The following is an 18,041-nucleotide window of genomic DNA, read 5'->3' on the forward strand; positions in this document are numbered from 1 at the left end:
CAAGGATGTGAGTGAGGAAGAGTTGAAGAACAAGGATGTGAGTGAGGAAGAGTTGAGGAATGAGGCTGAGTGAGGAAGAGTTGAGGAACGGAGGCTGAGAGTGAGGAAGGGTTGAGGAATGGAGGCTGAGAGTGACGAACGGTTGAAGAACGGAGGCTGAGCGTGAGGAAGGGTTGGGGAACGAGGCTGAGAGTGAGGAAGGGTTGGAGAACGGAGGCTGAGAGTGAGGAAGAGTTGGAGAACAAGGCTGTGAGTGAGGAAGAGTTGAAGAACAAGGCTGTGAGTGAGGAAGAGTTGAAGAACAAGGTTGTGAGTGAGGAAGAGTTGAGGAACGGAGGCTGAGAGTGAGGAAGAGTTGAAGAACAAGGTTGTGAGTGAGGAAGAGTTGAAGAACAAGGTTGTGAGTGAGGAAGAGTTGAGGAACGAGGCTGTGAGTGAGGAAGAGTTGAGGAACGGAGGCTGAGAGTGAGGAAGAGTTGAAGAACAAGGCTGTGAGTGAGGAAGAGTTGAAGAACGAGGCTGTGAGTGAGGAAGAGTTGAGGAACGAGGCTGTGAGTGAGGAAGAGTTGAAGAACAAGGCTGTGAGTGAGGAAGAGTTGAGGAACGGAGGCTGAGAGTGAGGAAGAGTTGAAGAACAAGGTTGTGAGTGAGGAAGATTTGGAGAACGCAGGCTGAGAGTGAGGAAGAGTTGAATAACAAGGCTGTGAGTGAGGAAGAGTTGGAGAACGGAAGCTGTGAGTGAGGAAGAGTTGAGGAACGAGACAGAGTGAGGAAGGGCTGAAGAACGAGGTTGTGAGTGAGGAAGAGTTGAAGAACAATGCTGTGAGTGAGGAAGAGTTGGAGAACGCAGGCTGAGAGTGAGGAAGAGTTGAGGAACGGAGGCTGAGAGTGAGGAAGAGTTGAAGAACGGAGGCTGTGAGTGAGGAAGGGTTGAGGAACGGAGGCTGAGAGTGAGGAAGAGTTGAAGAACGGAGGCTGAGAGTGAGGAAGAGTTGAAGAACGAGGCTGTGAGTGAGGAAGAGTTGAAGAACGGAGGCTGTGAGTGAAGAAGAATTCAGGAACGAGGCTGTGAGTGAGGAAGAGTTGAGGAACGAGACAGAGTGAGGAAGAGTTGAAAAAAGGAGGCTGAGAGTGAGGAAGAGTTGACGAACGGAGGCTGTGAGTGAGGAAGAGTTGGAGAAGGGAGGATGAGAGTGAGGAAGAGTTGAATAACAAGATTGTGAGTGAGGAAGAGTTGAAGAACAAGGTTGTGAGTGAGGAAGAGTTGAAGAACGGAGGCTGACAGTGAGGAAGAGTTGAGGAACGAGGCTGAGAGTGAGGAAGTGTTGAGGAACAAGGCTGTGAGTGAGGAAGAGTTGGAGAACGCAGGCTGAGAGTGAGGAAGAGTTGAAGAACAAGGTTGTGAGTGAGGAAGAGTTGAGGAACGGAGGCTGAGAGTGAGGAAGAGTTGAAGAACGAGGCTGTGAGTGAGGAAGAGTTGACGAACGGAGGCTGTGAGTGAGGAAGAGTTGGAGAACGGAGGCTGAGAGTGAGGAAGAGTTGAAGAACAAGATTGTGAGTGAGGAAGAGTTGAGGAACGGAGGTTGTGAGTGAGGAAGAGTTGAGGAACGGAGGCTGAGAGTGAGGAAGAGTTGAAGAACGAGGCTGTGAGTGAGGAAGAGTTGACGAACGGAGGCTGTGAGTGAGGAAGAGTTGGAGAACGGAGACTGAGAGTGAGGAAGAGTTGAAGAACAAGATTGTGAGTGAGGAAGAGTTGAGGAACGGAGGCTGAGAGTGAGGAAGACTTAAAGAACGGAGGCTGAGAGTGAGGAAGAGTTGAAGGACGGAGGCTGTGAGTGAGGAAGAGTTGGAGAACGGAGGCTGAGAGTGAGGAAGAGTTGAAGAACGAGGCTGTGAGTGAGGAAGAGTTGAGGACCGAGGCTGAGAGTGAGGAAGAGTTGAGGAATGAGGCTGTGAGTGAGGAAGAGTTGAGGAACGGAGGCTGAGAGTGAGGAAGGGTTGAAGAATGGAGGCTGAGCGTGAGGAAGAGTTGAGGAACGAGGCTAAGGGTGAGGAAGAGTTGAAGAACAAGGTTGTGAGTGAGGAAGAGTTGAGGAACAGAGGCTGAGAGTGAGGAAGAGTTGAAGAACGTGGCTGTGAGTGAGGAAGAGTTGACGAACGGAGGCTGTGAGTGAGGAAGAGTTGGAGAACGGAGGCTGAGAGTGAGGAAGAGTTGAAGAACAAGATTGTGAGTGAGGAAGAGTTGAGGAACGGAGGCTGAGAGTGAGGAAGAGTTAAAGAACGGAGGCTGAGAGTGAGGAAGAGTTGAAGGACGGAGGCTGTGAGTGAGGAAGAGTTGGAGAACGGAGGCTGAGAGTGAGGAAGAGTTGAAGAACGAGGCTGTGAGTGAGGAAGAGTTGAGGACCGAGGCTGAGAGTGAGGAAGAGTTGAGGAATGAGGCTGTGAGTGAGGAAGAGTTGAGGAACGGAGGCTGAGAGTGAGGAAGGGTTGAAGAACGGAGGCTGAGCGTGAGGAAGAGTTGAGGAACGAGGCTGAGAGTGAGGAAGAGTTGGAGAACGGAGGCTAAGAGTGAGGAAGAGTTGAAGAACGAGGCTGTGAGTGAAGAAGAGTTGAAGAACGGAGGCTGAGAGTGAAGAAGAGTTGAGGAACGAGACAGAGTGAGGAAGAGTTGAAAAAAGGAGGCTGAGAGTGAGGAAGAGTTGACGAACGGAGGCTGTGTGAGGAAGAGTTGAAGAACAAGGATGTGAGTGAGGAAGAGTTGAAGAACAAGGATGTGAGTGAGGAAGAGTTGAGGAATGAGGCTGAGTGAGGAAGAGTTGAGGAACGGAGGCTGAGAGTGAGGAACGGTTGAAGAACGGAGGCTGAGCGTGAGGAAGGGTTGGGGAACGGAGGCTGAGAGTGAGGAAGAGTTGGAGAACAAGGCTGTGAGTGAGGAAGAGTTGAAGAACAAGGCTGTGAGTGAGGAAGAGCTGAAGAACAAGGTTGTGAGTGAGGAAGAGTTGAGGAACGGAGGCTGAGAGTGAGGAAGAGTTGAAGAACAAGGTTGTGAGTGAGGAAGAGTTGAAGAACAAGGTTGTGAGTGAGGAAGAGTTGAGGAACGAGGCTGTGAGTGAGGAAGAGTTGAGGAACGGAGGCTGAGAGTGAGGAAGAGTTGAAGAACAAGGCTGTGAGTGAGGAAGAGTTGAAGAACGAGGCTGTGAGTGAGGAAGAGTTGAGGAACGAGGCTGTGAGTGAGGAAGAGTTGAAGAACAAGGCTGTGAGTGAGGAAGAGTTGAGGAACGGAGGCTGAGAGTGAGGAAGAGTTGAAGAACAAGGTTGTGAGTGAGGAAGATTTGGAGAACGCAGGCTGAGAGTGAGGAAGAGTTGAATAACAAGGCTGTGAGTGAGGAAGAGTTGGAGAACGGAAGCTGTGAGTGAGGAAGAGTTGAGGAACGAGACAGAGTGAGGAAGGGCTGAAGAACGAGGTTGTGAGTGAGGAAGAGTTGAAGAACAATGCTGTGAGTGAGGAAGAGTTGGAGAACGCAGGCTGAGAGTGAGGAAGAGTTGAGGAACGGAGGCTGAGAGTGAGGAAGAGTTGAAGAACGGAGGCTGTGAGTGAGGAAGGGTTGAGGAACGGAGGCTGAGAGTGAGGAAGAGTTGAAGAACGGAGGCTGAGAGTGAGGAAGAGTTGAAGAACGAGGCTGTGAGTGAGGAAGAGTTGAAGAACGGAGGCTGTGAGTGAAGAAGAATTCAGGAACGAGGCTGTGAGTGAGGAAGAGTTGAGGAACGAGACAGAGTGAGGAAGAGTTGAAAAAAGGAGGCTGAGAGTGAGGAAGAGTTGACGAACGGAGGCTGTGAGTGAGGAAGAGTTGGAGAAGGGAGGATGAGAGTGAGGAAGAGTTGAATAACAAGATTGTGAGTGAGGAAGAGTTGAAGAACAAGGTTGTGAGTGAGGAAGAGTTGAAGAACGGAGGCTGACAGTGAGGAAGAGTTGAGGAACGAGGCTGAGAGTGAGGAAGTGTTGAGGAACAAGGCTGTGAGTGAGGAAGAGTTGGAGAACGCAGGCTGAGAGTGAGGAAGAGTTGAAGAACAAGGTTGTGAGTGAGGAAGAGTTGAGGAACGGAGGCTGAGAGTGAGGAAGAGTTGAAGAACGAGGCTGTGAGTGAGGAAGAGTTGACGAACGGAGGCTGTGAGTGAGGAAGAGTTGGAGAACGGAGGCTGAGAGTGAGGAAGAGTTGAAGAACAAGATTGTGAGTGAGGAAGAGTTGAGGAACGGAGGTTGTGAGTGAGGAAGAGTTGAGGAACGGAGGCTGAGAGTGAGGAAGAGTTGAAGAACGAGGCTGTGAGTGAGGAAGAGTTGACGAACGGAGGCTGTGAGTGAGGAAGAGTTGGAGAACGGAGACTGAGAGTGAGGAAGAGTTGAAGAACAAGATTGTGAGTGAGGAAGAGTTGAGGAACGGAGGCTGAGAGTGAGGAAGACTTAAAGAACGGAGGCTGAGAGTGAGGAAGAGTTGAAGGACGGAGGCTGTGAGTGAGGAAGAGTTGGAGAACGGAGGCTGAGAGTGAGGAAGAGTTGAAGAACGAGGCTGTGAGTGAGGAAGAGTTGAGGACCGAGGCTGAGAGTGAGGAAGAGTTGAGGAATGAGGCTGTGAGTGAGGAAGAGTTGAGGAACGGAGGCTGAGAGTGAGGAAGGGTTGAAGAATGGAGGCTGAGCGTGAGGAAGAGTTGAGGAACGAGGCTAAGGGTGAGGAAGAGTTGAAGAACAAGGTTGTGAGTGAGGAAGAGTTGAGGAACAGAGGCTGAGAGTGAGGAAGAGTTGAAGAACGTGGCTGTGAGTGAGGAAGAGTTGACGAACGGAGGCTGTGAGTGAGGAAGAGTTGGAGAACGGAGGCTGAGAGTGAGGAAGAGTTGAAGAACAAGATTGTGAGTGAGGAAGAGTTGAGGAACGGAGGCTGAGAGTGAGGAAGAGTTAAAGAACGGAGGCTGAGAGTGAGGAAGAGTTGAAGGACGGAGGCTGTGAGTGAGGAAGAGTTGGAGAACGGAGGCTGAGAGTGAGGAAGAGTTGAAGAACGAGGCTGTGAGTGAGGAAGAGTTGAGGACCGAGGCTGAGAGTGAGGAAGAGTTGAGGAATGAGGCTGTGAGTGAGGAAGAGTTGAGGAACGGAGGCTGAGAGTGAGGAAGGGTTGAAGAACGGAGGCTGAGCGTGAGGAAGAGTTGAGGAACGAGGCTGAGAGTGAGGAAGAGTTGGAGAACGGAGGCTAAGAGTGAGGAAGAGTTGAAGAACGAGGCTGTGAGTGAAGAAGAGTTGAAGAACGGAGGCTGAGAGTGAAGAAGAGTTGAGGAACGAGACAGAGTGAGGAAGAGTTGAAAAAAGGAGGCTGAGAGTGAGGAAGAGTTGACGAACGGAGGCTGTGTGAGGAAGAGTTGAAGAACAAGGATGTGAGTGAGGAAGAGTTGAAGAACAAGGATGTGAGTGAGGAAGAGTTGAGGAATGAGGCTGAGTGAGGAAGAGTTGAGGAACGGAGGCTGAGAGTGAGGAACGGTTGAAGAACGGAGGCTGAGCGTGAGGAAGGGTTGGGGAACGGAGGCTGAGAGTGAGGAAGAGTTGGAGAACAAGGCTGTGAGTGAGGAAGAGTTGAAGAACAAGGCTGTGAGTGAGGAAGAGCTGAAGAACAAGGTTGTGAGTGAGGAAGAGTTGAGGAACGGAGGCTGAGAGTGAGGAAGAGTTGAAGAACAAGGTTGTGAGTGAGGAAGAGTTGAAGAACAAGGTTGTGAGTGAGGAAGAGTTGAGGAACGAGGCTGTGAGTGAGGAAGAGTTGAGGAACGGAGGCTGAGAGTGAGGAAGAGTTGAAGAACAAGGCTGTGAGTGAGGAAGAGTTGTAGAACGCAGGCTGAGAGTGAGGAAGAGTTGAAGAACAAGGTTGTGAGTGAGGAAGAGTTGAGGAACAAGGTTGTGAGTGAGGAAGAGTTGAGGAACGGAGGCTGAGAGTGAGGAAGAGTTGAAGAACAAGGCTGTGAGTGAGGAAGAGTTGTAGAACGCAGGCTGAGAGTGAGGAAGAGTTGAAGAACAAGGTTGTGAGTGAGGAAGAGTTGAGGAACAAGGTTGTGAGTGAGGAAGAGTTGAGGAACGAGGCTTTGAGTGAGGAAGAGTTGAAGAACAAGGCTGTGAGTGAGGAAGAGTTGAGGAACGGAGGCTGAGAGTGAGGAAGAGTTGAAGAACAAGGTTGTGAGTGAGGAAGAGTTGAGGAACGGAGGCTGAGAGTGAGGAAGAGTTGAAGAACAAGGTTGTGAGTGAGGAAGATTTGGAGAACGCAGGCTGAGAGTGAGGAAGAGTTGAAGAACAAGGCTGTGAGTGAGGAAGAGTTGGAGAACGGAAGCTGTGAGTGAGGAAGAGTTGAGGAACGAGACAGAGTGAGGAAGGGCTGAAGAACGAGGTTGTGAGTGAGGAAGATTTGGAGAACGCAGGCTGAGAGTGAGGAAGAGTTGAAGAACAATGCTGTGAGTGAGGAAGAGTTGGAGAACGCAGGCTGAGAGTGAGGAAGAGTTGAGGAACGAGGCTGACAGTGAGGAAGGGTTGAGGAACGGAGGCTGAGAGTGAGGAAGAGTTGAAGAACGGAGGCTGTGAGTGAGGAAGAGTTGAAGAACGGAGGCTGAGAGTGAGGAAGAGTTGAAGAACGGAGGCTGTGAGTGAAGAAGAATTCAGGAACGAGGCTGTGAGTGAGGAAGAGTTGAGGAACGAGACAGAGTGAGGAAGAGTTGAAAAAAGGAGGCTGAGAGTGAGGAAGAGTTGACGAACGGAGGCTGTGAGTGAGGAAGAGTTGGAGAAGGGAGGATGAGAGTGAGGAAGAGTTGAATAACAAGATTGTGAGTGAGGAAGAGTTGAAAAACAAGGTTGTGAGTGAGTAAGAGCTGAGGAACGGAGGCTGAGAGTGAGGAAGAGTTGAAGAACGCAGGCTGAGAGTGAGGAAGAGTTGAAGAACGAGGTTGTGAGTGAGGAAGAGTTGAGGAACGAGGCTGTGAGTGAGGAAGAGTTGAGGAACGGAGGCTGAGAGTGAGGAAGGGTTGAAGAATGGAGGCTGAGCGTGAGGAAGAGTTGAGGAACGAGGCTGAGAGTGAGGAAGAGTTGAAGAACAAGGCTGTGAGTGAGGAAAGAGTTGGAGAACGGAGGCTGAGAGTCAGGAAGAGTTGAAGAACGAGGCTGTGAGTGAGGAAGAGTTGAGGAACGGAGGCTGAGAGTGTGGAGGAGTTGAAGAACGAGGCTGAGAGTGAGGAAGAGTTGAAGAACGGAGGCTGACAGTGAGGAAGAGTTGAGGAACGAGGCTGAGAGTGAGGAAGGGTTGAGGAACAAGGCTGTGAGTGAGGAAGAGTTGAGGAACGAGGCTGAGAGTGAGGAAGAGTTGAGGAACGTAGGCTGAGAGTGAAGAAGAGTTGAAGAACGGAGGCTGAGAGTGAGGAAGGGTTGAAGAATGGAGGCTGAGCGTGAGGAAGAGTTGAGGAACGAGGCTGAGAGTGAGGAAGAGTTGAAGAACAAGGCTGTGAGTGAGGAAAGAGTTGGAGAACGGAGGCTGAGAGTGAGGAAGAGTTGAAGAACGAGGCTGAGAGTGAGGAAGGGTTGAGGAACGTAGGCTGAGAGTGAAGAAGAGTTGGAGAACGGAGGCTGAGAGTGAGGAAGGGTTGAAGAATGGAGGCTGAGCATGAGGAAGAGTTGAGGAACGAGGCTGAGAGTGAGGAAGGGTTGAGGAATCGAGGCTGAGAGTGAGGAAGAGTTGAAGAATCGAGGCTGTGAGTGAGGAAGAGTTGAGGAACGAGGCTGTGAGTGAGAAAGAGTTGAGGAACGGAGGCTGTGAGTGAGGAAGAGTTGAGGAACGGAGGCTGAGAGTGAGGAAGAGTTGAAGAACGGAGGCTGAGAGTGAAGAAGAGTTGAGGAACAGAGGATGAGAGTGAGGAAGAGTTGAGGAACGGAGGCTGTGAGTGAAGAAGAGTTGAGGAACAGAGGATGAGAGTGAGGAAGAGTTGAGGAACGAGGTTGTGAGTGAAGAAGAGTTGAGGAACGGAGGCTGATAGTGAGGAAGAATTGAAGAACGGAGGCTGAGCGTGAGGAAGAGTTGAGGAACGAGGCTGTGAGTGAAGAAGAGTTGAGGAACGAGGCTGAGAGTGAGGAAGAGTTGAGGAACGTAGGCTGAGAGTGAAGAAGAGTTCAGGAATGAGGCTGAGAGTGAGGAAGAGTTGGAGAACGCAGGCTGAGAGTGAGGAAGAGTTGAAGAACAAGGTTGTGAGTGAGGAAGAGTTGAGGAATGAGGCTGTGAGTGAGGAAGAGTTGAGGAACAGAGGCTGAGAGTGAGGAAGGGTTGAAGAATGGAGGCTGAGCGTGAGGAAGAGTTGAGGAAAGAGGCTTTGAGTGAGGAAGATTTGGAGAACGCAGGCTGAGAGTGAGGAAGAGTTAAAGAACAAGGCTGTGAGTGAGGAAGATTTGGAGAACGCAGGCTGAGAGTGAGGAAGAGTTGAAGAACAAGGCTGTGAGTGAGGAAGAGTTGAGGAACGAGGCTGAGAGTGAGGAAGAGTTGCAGAACGGAGGCTGAGAGTGAGGAAGAGTTGAAGAACGAGGTTGTGAGTGAGGAAGAGTTGAGGAACGAGGCTGTGAGTGAGGAAGAGTTGGAGAACGCAGGCTGAGAGTGAGGAAGAGTTGAAGAACAAGGTTGTGAGTGAGGAAGAGTTGAGGAACGGAGGCTGAGAGTGAGGAAGGGTTGAAGAATGGAGGCTGAGCGTGAGGAAGAGTTGAGGAACGAGGCTGAGAGTGAGGAAGAGTTGAGGAACGAGGCTGAGAGTGAGGAAGAGTTAGAGAACGGAGGCTGTGAGTGAGGAGGAGTTGAAGAACGAGGCTGAGAGTGAGGAAGAGTTGAAGAACGGAGGCTGACAGTGAGAAAGAGTTGAGGAACGAGGCTCAGAGTGAGGAAGGGTTGAGGAACAAGGCTGTGAGTGAGGAAGAGTTGAGGAACGAGGCTGAAAGTGAGGAAGAGTTGAAGAACAAGGCTGTGAGTGAGGAAGAGTTGGAGAACGGAGGCTGAGAGTGAGGAAGAGTTGAAGAACGACGCTGTGAGTGAGGAAGAGTTGAGGAACGAGACTGAGAGTGAGGAAGAGTTGAGGAACGAGGCTGAGAGTGAGGAAGAGTTGAAGAACAAGGCTGTGAGTGAGGAAGAGTTGGAGAACGCAGGCTGAGAGTGAGGAAGAGTTGGAGAACAAGATTGTGTGTGAGGAAGAGTTGAGGAACAAGGCTGTGAGTGAGGAAGAGTTGAAGAACAAGGCTGTGAGTGAGGAAGAGTTGAGGAACGGAGGCTGAGAGTGAGGAAGAGTTGAAGAACAAGGTTGTGAGTGAGGAAGAGTTGAGGAACGGAGGCTGAGAGTGAGGAAGAGTTGAAGAACAAGGTTGTGAGTGAGGAAGATTTGGAGAACGCAGGCTGAGAGTGAGGAAGAGTTGAAGAACGGAAGCTGTGAGTGAGGAAGAGTTGAGGAACGAGACTGAGAGTGAGGAAGAGCTGAAGAACGAGGTTGTGAGTGAGGAAGAGTTGAAGAACAAGGCTGTGAGTGAGGAAGAGTTGGAGAACGCAGGCTGAGAGTGAGGAAGAGTTGAAGAACGAGGTTGTGAGTGAGGAAGAGTTGAGGAACGAGGCTGTGAGTGAGGAAGAGTTGAGGAACGGAGGCTGAGAGTGAGGAAGGGTTGAAGAATGGAGGCTGAGCGTGAGGAAGAGTTGAGGAACGAGGCTGAGAGTGAGGAAGAGTTGAAGAACAAGGCTGTGAGTGAGGAAAGAGTTGGAGAACGGAGGCTGAGAGTCAGGAAGAGTTGAAGAACGAGGCTGTGAGTGAGGAAGAGTTGAGGAACGGAAGTTGAGAGTGTGGAGGAGTTGAAGAACGAGGCTGAGAGTGAGGAAGAGTTGAAGAACGGAGGCTGACAGTGAGGAAGAGTTGAGGAACGAGGCTGAGAGTGAGGAAGGGTTGAGGAACAAGGCTGTGAGTGAGGAAGAGTTGAGGAACGAGGCTGAGAGTGAGGAAGAGTTGAGGAACGTAGGCTAAGAGTGAAGAAGAGTTGAAGAACGGAGGCTGAGAGTGAGGAAGGGTTGAAGAATGGAGGCTGAGCGTGAAGAAGAGTTGAGGAACGAGGCTGAGAGTGAGGAAGGGTTGAGGAATCGAGGCTGAGAGTGAGGAAGAGTTGAAGAACGAGGCTGTGAGTGAGGAAGAGTTGAGGAACGAGGCTGTGAGTGAAGAAGAGTTCAGGAACGAGGCTGTGAGTGAGGAAGAGTTGAGGAACGAGACAGAGTGAGGAAGAGTTGAAAAAAGGAGGCTGAGAGTGAGGAAGAGTTGACGAACGGAGGCTGTGAGTGAGGAAGAGTTGGAGAACGGAGGATGAGAGTGAGGAAGAGTTGAATAACAAGGTTGTGAGTGAGGAAGAGTTGAAGAACAAGGCTGTGAGTGAGGAAGAGTTGGAGAACGCAGGCTGAGAGTGAGGAAGAGTTGAAGAACAAGGTTGTGAGTGAGGAAGAGTTGAGGAACGGAGGCTGAGAATGAGGAAGAGTTGAAGAACAAGGTTGTGAGTGAGGAAGAGTTGAAGAACAAGGATGTGAGTGAGGAAGAGTTGGAGAACGCAGGGTGAGAGTGAGGAAGAGTTGAAGAACAAGGTTGTGAGTGAGGAAGAGTTGAGGAATGAGGTTGAGTGAGGAAGAGTTGAGGAACGGAGGCTGAGAGTGAGGAAGGGTTGAGGAACGGAGGCTGAGAGTGAGGAACGGTTGAAGAACGGAGGCTGAGCGTGAGGAAGGGTTGAGGAACGAGGCTGAGAGTGAGGAAGGGTTGGAGAACGGAGGCTGAGAGTGAAGAAGAGTTGAAGAACGGAGGCTGAGAGTGAGGAAGGGTTGAAGAATGGAGGCTGAGCGTGAGGAAGAGTTGAGGAACGAGGCTGAGAGTGAGGAAGAGTTGAAGAACAAGGCTGTGAGTGAGGAAAGAGTTGGAGAACGGAGGCTGAGAGTGAGGAAGAGTTGAAGAACGAGGCTGAGAGTGAGGAAGGGTTGAGGAACGTAGGCTGAGAGTGAAGAAGAGTTGGAGAACGGAGGCTGAGAGTGAGGAAGGGTTGAAGAATGGAGGCTGAGCATGAGGAAGAGTTGAGGAACGAGGCTGAGAGTGAGGAAGGGTTGAGGAATCGAGGCTGAGAGTGAGGAAGAGTTGAAGAATCGAGGCTGTGAGTGAGGAAGAGTTGAGGAACGAGGCTGTGAGTGAGAAAGAGTTGAGGAACGGAGGCTGTGAGTGAGGAAGAGTTGAGGAACGGAGGCTGAGAGTGAGGAAGAGTTGAAGAACGGAGGCTGAGAGTGAAGAAGAGTTGAGGAACAGAGGATGAGAGTGAGGAAGAGTTGAGGAACGGAGGCTGTGAGTGAAGAAGAGTTGAGGAACAGAGGATGAGAGTGAGGAAGAGTTGAGGAACGAGGTTGTGAGTGAAGAAGAGTTGAGGAACGGAGGCTGATAGTGAGGAAGAATTGAAGAACGGAGGCTGAGCGTGAGGAAGAGTTGAGGAACGAGGCTGTGAGTGAAGAAGAGTTGAGGAACGAGGCTGAGAGTGAGGAAGAGTTGAGGAACGTAGGCTGAGAGTGAAGAAGAGTTCAGGAATGAGGCTGAGAGTGAGGAAGAGTTGGAGAACGCAGGCTGAGAGTGAGGAAGAGTTGAAGAACAAGGTTGTGAGTGAGGAAGAGTTGAGGAATGAGGCTGTGAGTGAGGAAGAGTTGAGGAACAGAGGCTGAGAGTGAGGAAGGGTTGAAGAATGGAGGCTGAGCGTGAGGAAGAGTTGAGGAAAGAGGCTTTGAGTGAGGAAGATTTGGAGAACGCAGGCTGAGAGTGAGGAAGAGTTAAAGAACAAGGCTGTGAGTGAGGAAGATTTGGAGAACGCAGGCTGAGAGTGAGGAAGAGTTGAAGAACAAGGCTGTGAGTGAGGAAGAGTTGAGGAACGAGGCTGAGAGTGAGGAAGAGTTGCAGAACGGAGGCTGAGAGTGAGGAAGAGTTGAAGAACGAGGTTGTGAGTGAGGAAGAGTTGAGGAACGAGGCTGTGAGTGAGGAAGAGTTGGAGAACGCAGGCTGAGAGTGAGGAAGAGTTGAAGAACAAGGTTGTGAGTGAGGAAGAGTTGAGGAACGGAGGCTGAGAGTGAGGAAGGGTTGAAGAATGGAGGCTGAGCGTGAGGAAGAGTTGAGGAACGAGGCTGAGAGTGAGGAAGAGTTGAGGAACGAGGCTGAGAGTGAGGAAGAGTTAGAGAACGGAGGCTGTGAGTGAGGAGGAGTTGAAGAACGAGGCTGAGAGTGAGGAAGAGTTGAAGAACGGAGGCTGACAGTGAGAAAGAGTTGAGGAACGAGGCTCAGAGTGAGGAAGGGTTGAGGAACAAGGCTGTGAGTGAGGAAGAGTTGAGGAACGAGGCTGAAAGTGAGGAAGAGTTGAAGAACAAGGCTGTGAGTGAGGAAGAGTTGGAGAACGGAGGCTGAGAGTGAGGAAGAGTTGAAGAACGACGCTGTGAGTGAGGAAGAGTTGAGGAACGAGACTGAGAGTGAGGAAGAGTTGAGGAACGAGGCTGAGAGTGAGGAAGAGTTGAAGAACAAGGCTGTGAGTGAGGAAGAGTTGGAGAACGCAGGCTGAGAGTGAGGAAGAGTTGGAGAACAAGATTGTGTGTGAGGAAGAGTTGAGGAACAAGGCTGTGAGTGAGGAAGAGTTGAAGAACAAGGCTGTGAGTGAGGAAGAGTTGAGGAACGGAGGCTGAGAGTGAGGAAGAGTTGAAGAACAAGGTTGTGAGTGAGGAAGAGTTGAGGAACGGAGGCTGAGAGTGAGGAAGAGTTGAAGAACAAGGTTGTGAGTGAGGAAGATTTGGAGAACGCAGGCTGAGAGTGAGGAAGAGTTGAAGAACGGAAGCTGTGAGTGAGGAAGAGTTGAGGAACGAGACTGAGAGTGAGGAAGAGCTGAAGAACGAGGTTGTGAGTGAGGAAGAGTTGAAGAACAAGGCTGTGAGTGAGGAAGAGTTGGAGAACGCAGGCTGAGAGTGAGGAAGAGTTGAAGAACGAGGTTGTGAGTGAGGAAGAGTTGAGGAACGAGGCTGTGAGTGAGGAAGAGTTGAGGAACGGAGGCTGAGAGTGAGGAAGGGTTGAAGAATGGAGGCTGAGCGTGAGGAAGAGTTGAGGAACGAGGCTGAGAGTGAGGAAGAGTTGAAGAACAAGGCTGTGAGTGAGGAAAGAGTTGGAGAACGGAGGCTGAGAGTCAGGAAGAGTTGAAGAACGAGGCTGTGAGTGAGGAAGAGTTGAGGAACGGAAGTTGAGAGTGTGGAGGAGTTGAAGAACGAGGCTGAGAGTGAGGAAGAGTTGAAGAACGGAGGCTGACAGTGAGGAAGAGTTGAGGAACGAGGCTGAGAGTGAGGAAGGGTTGAGGAACAAGGCTGTGAGTGAGGAAGAGTTGAGGAACGAGGCTGAGAGTGAGGAAGAGTTGAGGAACGTAGGCTAAGAGTGAAGAAGAGTTGAAGAACGGAGGCTGAGAGTGAGGAAGGGTTGAAGAATGGAGGCTGAGCGTGAAGAAGAGTTGAGGAACGAGGCTGAGAGTGAGGAAGGGTTGAGGAATCGAGGCTGAGAGTGAGGAAGAGTTGAAGAACGAGGCTGTGAGTGAGGAAGAGTTGAGGAACGAGGCTGTGAGTGAAGAAGAGTTCAGGAACGAGGCTGTGAGTGAGGAAGAGTTGAGGAACGAGACAGAGTGAGGAAGAGTTGAAAAAAGGAGGCTGAGAGTGAGGAAGAGTTGACGAACGGAGGCTGTGAGTGAGGAAGAGTTGGAGAACGGAGGATGAGAGTGAGGAAGAGTTGAATAACAAGGTTGTGAGTGAGGAAGAGTTGAAGAACAAGGCTGTGAGTGAGGAAGAGTTGGAGAACGCAGGCTGAGAGTGAGGAAGAGTTGAAGAACAAGGTTGTGAGTGAGGAAGAGTTGAGGAACGGAGGCTGAGAATGAGGAAGAGTTGAAGAACAAGGTTGTGAGTGAGGAAGAGTTGAAGAACAAGGATGTGAGTGAGGAAGAGTTGGAGAACGCAGGGTGAGAGTGAGGAAGAGTTGAAGAACAAGGTTGTGAGTGAGGAAGAGTTGAGGAATGAGGTTGAGTGAGGAAGAGTTGAGGAACGGAGGCTGAGAGTGAGGAAGGGTTGAGGAACGGAGGCTGAGAGTGAGGAACGGTTGAAGAACGGAGGCTGAGCGTGAGGAAGGGTTGAGGAACGAGGCTGAGAGTGAGGAAGGGTTGGAGAACGGAGGCTGAGAGTGAGGAAGAGTTGAAGAACAAGGTTGTGAGTGAGGAAGAGTTGAGGAACGAGGCTGTGAGTGAGGAAGAGTTGAGGAATGGAGGCTGTGAGTGAGGAAGAGTTGAGGAACGGAGGCTGAGAGTGAGGAAGAGTTGAGGAACGAGGCTGTGAGTGAGGAAGAGTTGAGGAACGGAGGCTGAGAGTGAAGAAGAGTTGAGGAACAGAGGATGAGAGTGAGGAAGAGTTGAGGAACGGAGGCTGAGTGAAGAAGAGTTGAGGAAGCGTTGAGGAACGGAGGATGAGAGTGAGGAAGAGTTCATTTGGGATTAATGAAAGCTGTAGCTGCACTGGAGGAATCAGTCAGTAATAAACCATCCTGAACTAGATGACTCCAACCTCTTAGCAGTGCATTGTTTTCATGAACAATAAAATAATGAAGTACTGCTCGCAGGATTTTAATGTCCTCCATGAAACATGAAGCTGCCCTTCTTGAAATGTTTACTACTGTCAACAGATCAGAGATTGATGCTCTTTCCTGACGGAGAAAGTCAAAATAAACCAGCGTGTGTTCCTGTAGGATTTGTTGTCAAAGAGAAAACTGTAGAATATAGGATACTACACACCAACACACTACACACCAACACACTACACACCAACACATCACACCAACACATCAAAACAACACATCACCTTAGCACATCACACAAACACATCACACCCCAACACATCACACCCCAACACATCATAACAACACATCACACCCCAACACATCACACACCAACACATCACACAAACACATCACACCCCAACACATCACCCCAACACATCACACCAACACATCACACCCCAACACATCACAACAACACAACCCACCCCAACACATCACCTTAACACATCACCCCAACACATCACACCCCAACACATCACACCAACACATCATCCCAACACTTCACACCCCAACACATCACACACCAACACATCACACCCCAACACATCACCCCAACACATCACACCCCAACCATCACACCCCAACACATCACAACAACCCATCACACCCCAACACATCACACCCCAACCCATCACAACAACCCATCACATCCCAACACATCACACACTAACACATCACACCAACACATCACACCAACCCATCACACCCCAACACATCACACCAACACATCACACCAACCCATCACACCCCAACATAGCACACACCAACACATCACACCCCAACACATCACAACAACACATCACACCCCAACACATCACACCCCAACACATTACCCCAACCCATCATACCCCAACACATCACACCAACACATCACACCAACCCATCACACCCCAACATAGCACACCCCAACACATCACACCCCTTCCATAACATAGGCTCCAGAGCATGTCTTTCAAGGATAATCACTCAAAATATCCCAACATGCCTTCAATTTCTCGGGTCCACACAGCGTACTTGTACTCTTCATGTCAAATCTAAACTAGGACACATGGCATGAGCACAGGTTGACAGATTGCTGAGGTACTGTACCTTGGAGCTGGCTGTCTTTTTCCGTTTGGATGCGGTCTTGTCTCCCTTCAGCTTTTCCTTGTCATCTTCCTCCTCAACAGAGTCGCCCTCCTCGCCCTCGCTGCTGCCATCGGCAGTGTTCCCCCCCTCCTCTGTTTCTGATGAGCTCTGTTGCTGGATGGCCTGTGTTAAAAAAACACCCATCATATGTTTTGCGGAAGTAAAAGCAGATATTGCTGACATCTCCACATCTTTTCTTTTGTATCTTAAAGTTTTGTGGAGGCAACAGCGTCATGTGTGCTCCCCTCATTCTTCCCTCTGATTCACAGACTGAACAGCCAACTGACCTGATAGCCTGTGAACTTCACTCCGGGGTTGTTCTCGATCTCCCACAGACCCTCATTGAAACCTTTCCTCTTGTTGGACTTGCCAAATTTCTCTTTATACTCCTTGTAGGGCAGAAGATCCTTTGGACCCAAGAATGCACTTAAGAAGAGGAAGACACATTTACAACGACTACTGTTATTAAAACCATCAGGAAAACCACCGCACGCCTCGTTTAATCATAAGACGCTTATTCATAAAATATATTACATTTTGTTTAAAGTCAACATACATACATAGATATATACAAAATTTCAAACCTCCGCACTTTTTAGAACTTTAAACAATATTATATTCAATGCATTTATCGGTTAACCATGAGCTGTTCAACAAAGAACAGGTCAACACACATGTTATCTAGATGCACTATAATAGCAGATATGACAAATGTCTCAAACTTAGGTCTTGTGTAGACAACTGAGTGAACTCCATTTGTGAATAAACACTGTAAGATGTTGCTTAAAGCTGCACAAAAGGCAGGTGGACCTTGAGTCAAAATAATTTAGTCAAACTATAATACAGATATAGATTTTCCAAAAACTGAAGACCAGGAAAATGTGCAGATATTAAAAATGTTTGAGTCCCAACTGTATCGTAACTCCATGACACTATTTGAATAGGTTAATAAGAGGTGTGTACGTTTCATGGGTCCCAAAGAAGAAGATGGGGTACTTGTTGGCAGGCGGTTTGACAGCTCCTTCAGGAAGCTCATCAATCTGAAGGACAGGAAGACACAAAGGTTACATTCCTCATGAGGCTGATCATTTTTCACACTGCCATATTAACTTCATTGATCCTGTACAGGCTGCTGTAGCAGTGCTGAGGGCTGCTGTGCTGTCATTCAAACAGTAAAGCACAGCGCTGGTGGAGAGAGAACTTGTTGGAGAGGTTGCAAATGAAGCCTGACAGTAACTCCATGTGCGCCATAAATCCGAGGCCATACTGTAGCTGCTGCTGCATGAGAGCATGCACCCTCAACCAGACATGTATTCACAGTGAAACAGGGCGCTGGAGGTTACCTCAGGTCAACTACGGGCTCATTTATTCCGCAGGTGACAGCAAAATGCAAACAGGAGCTTGAGTGAAACACACGCCGTTGCACTAGTTGGTTGAAAATATCAACACGGAGCAGGATGGGGCAGGTGCAGAGAACATGGAGCCCGGTGCACGTCTGCACGCTTACTGAGGCTGCAGCACCGACGGGCAGAGCGAACGTGTCCGTGCGGAGTCCCCGCAGCATCCCTCCTGCTCCCCGGCAGCAAAGCAGCGGCCGTATTGTGTACATCGACCCCGCCTCCCCGCGCTCCCAGCCCGGCCGCATCCAGACTCACCCTCGCCGGCCAGTGCGGGTATCCCTTCATCTTAGCGAAAACCAGATCTCCTGCCTTGTACTCCCGCGGCCGTGGTCGAGCCATGTCGTCGGATAGATGCTGAGATTAGAGATGACTTTATAATCCTTTTGCAGTTCTCCCCGGGGCCGTCAACGCAGAGCTAAATTATCGACCATCAGTGTTTTTATATCAACACTGCAGTTTACACGGAAATAAATAATTAAAACACGCGGAAAACGGGGCCTGACACAAGGCTACCTCCTTACGCACGGAGTCAGGTGTAAACGGGATGGAGAATGGCCTACGTCGACGCAGGTACCTGTAAGAAACGCAAAGTCTGTCAGAGGAGGAAGGATCCAACTTCCGGTCTTCGAAATAAAAGCAAAAGTTGATGCGCGTCGTTAATATTTATTGTGTGATCTTAAAATTGACAGTGGCCTTAAGGAGCAAACACAAAAACATTTAACTAAACACAAAAAACACTAAACGCAAACACATTTCTGTCTTTTGTGAAATGTTTTTGCATTCTATAAATTGTTTTTGTGCTTT

The 18,041-nt window shown here is 49.8% G+C and overlaps 1 protein-coding gene across 1 annotated transcript; it reads right to left on the bottom strand.

Annotated features, from left to right (window-relative positions):
- Positions 1–14,689: 14,689 nt before the first annotated feature.
- On the bottom strand, positions 14,690–17,814 carry LOC138212522 (hepatoma-derived growth factor-related protein 3-like). The gene is made up of 4 exons (XM_069172935.1): positions 17,493–17,814; positions 16,801–16,877; positions 16,125–16,263; positions 14,690–15,960 (listed from the first exon to the last, which is right to left on the bottom strand). The coding sequence occupies exons 1-4, from the start codon at positions 17,574–17,576 to the stop codon at positions 15,733–15,735; spliced, it is 528 nt and encodes a 175-aa protein (XP_069029036.1). The 5' UTR covers positions 17,577–17,814; the 3' UTR covers positions 14,690–15,732.
- Positions 17,815–18,041: the final 227 nt, after the last annotated feature.

Source organism: Embiotoca jacksoni, unplaced genomic scaffold (assembly GCF_022577435.1).
Source record: "Embiotoca jacksoni isolate LCO1_2020_lvr unplaced genomic scaffold, fEmbJac1.0.p SCAF_56, whole genome shotgun sequence".
Lineage (NCBI taxonomy): Eukaryota > Metazoa > Chordata > Actinopteri > Embiotocidae > Embiotoca > Embiotoca jacksoni.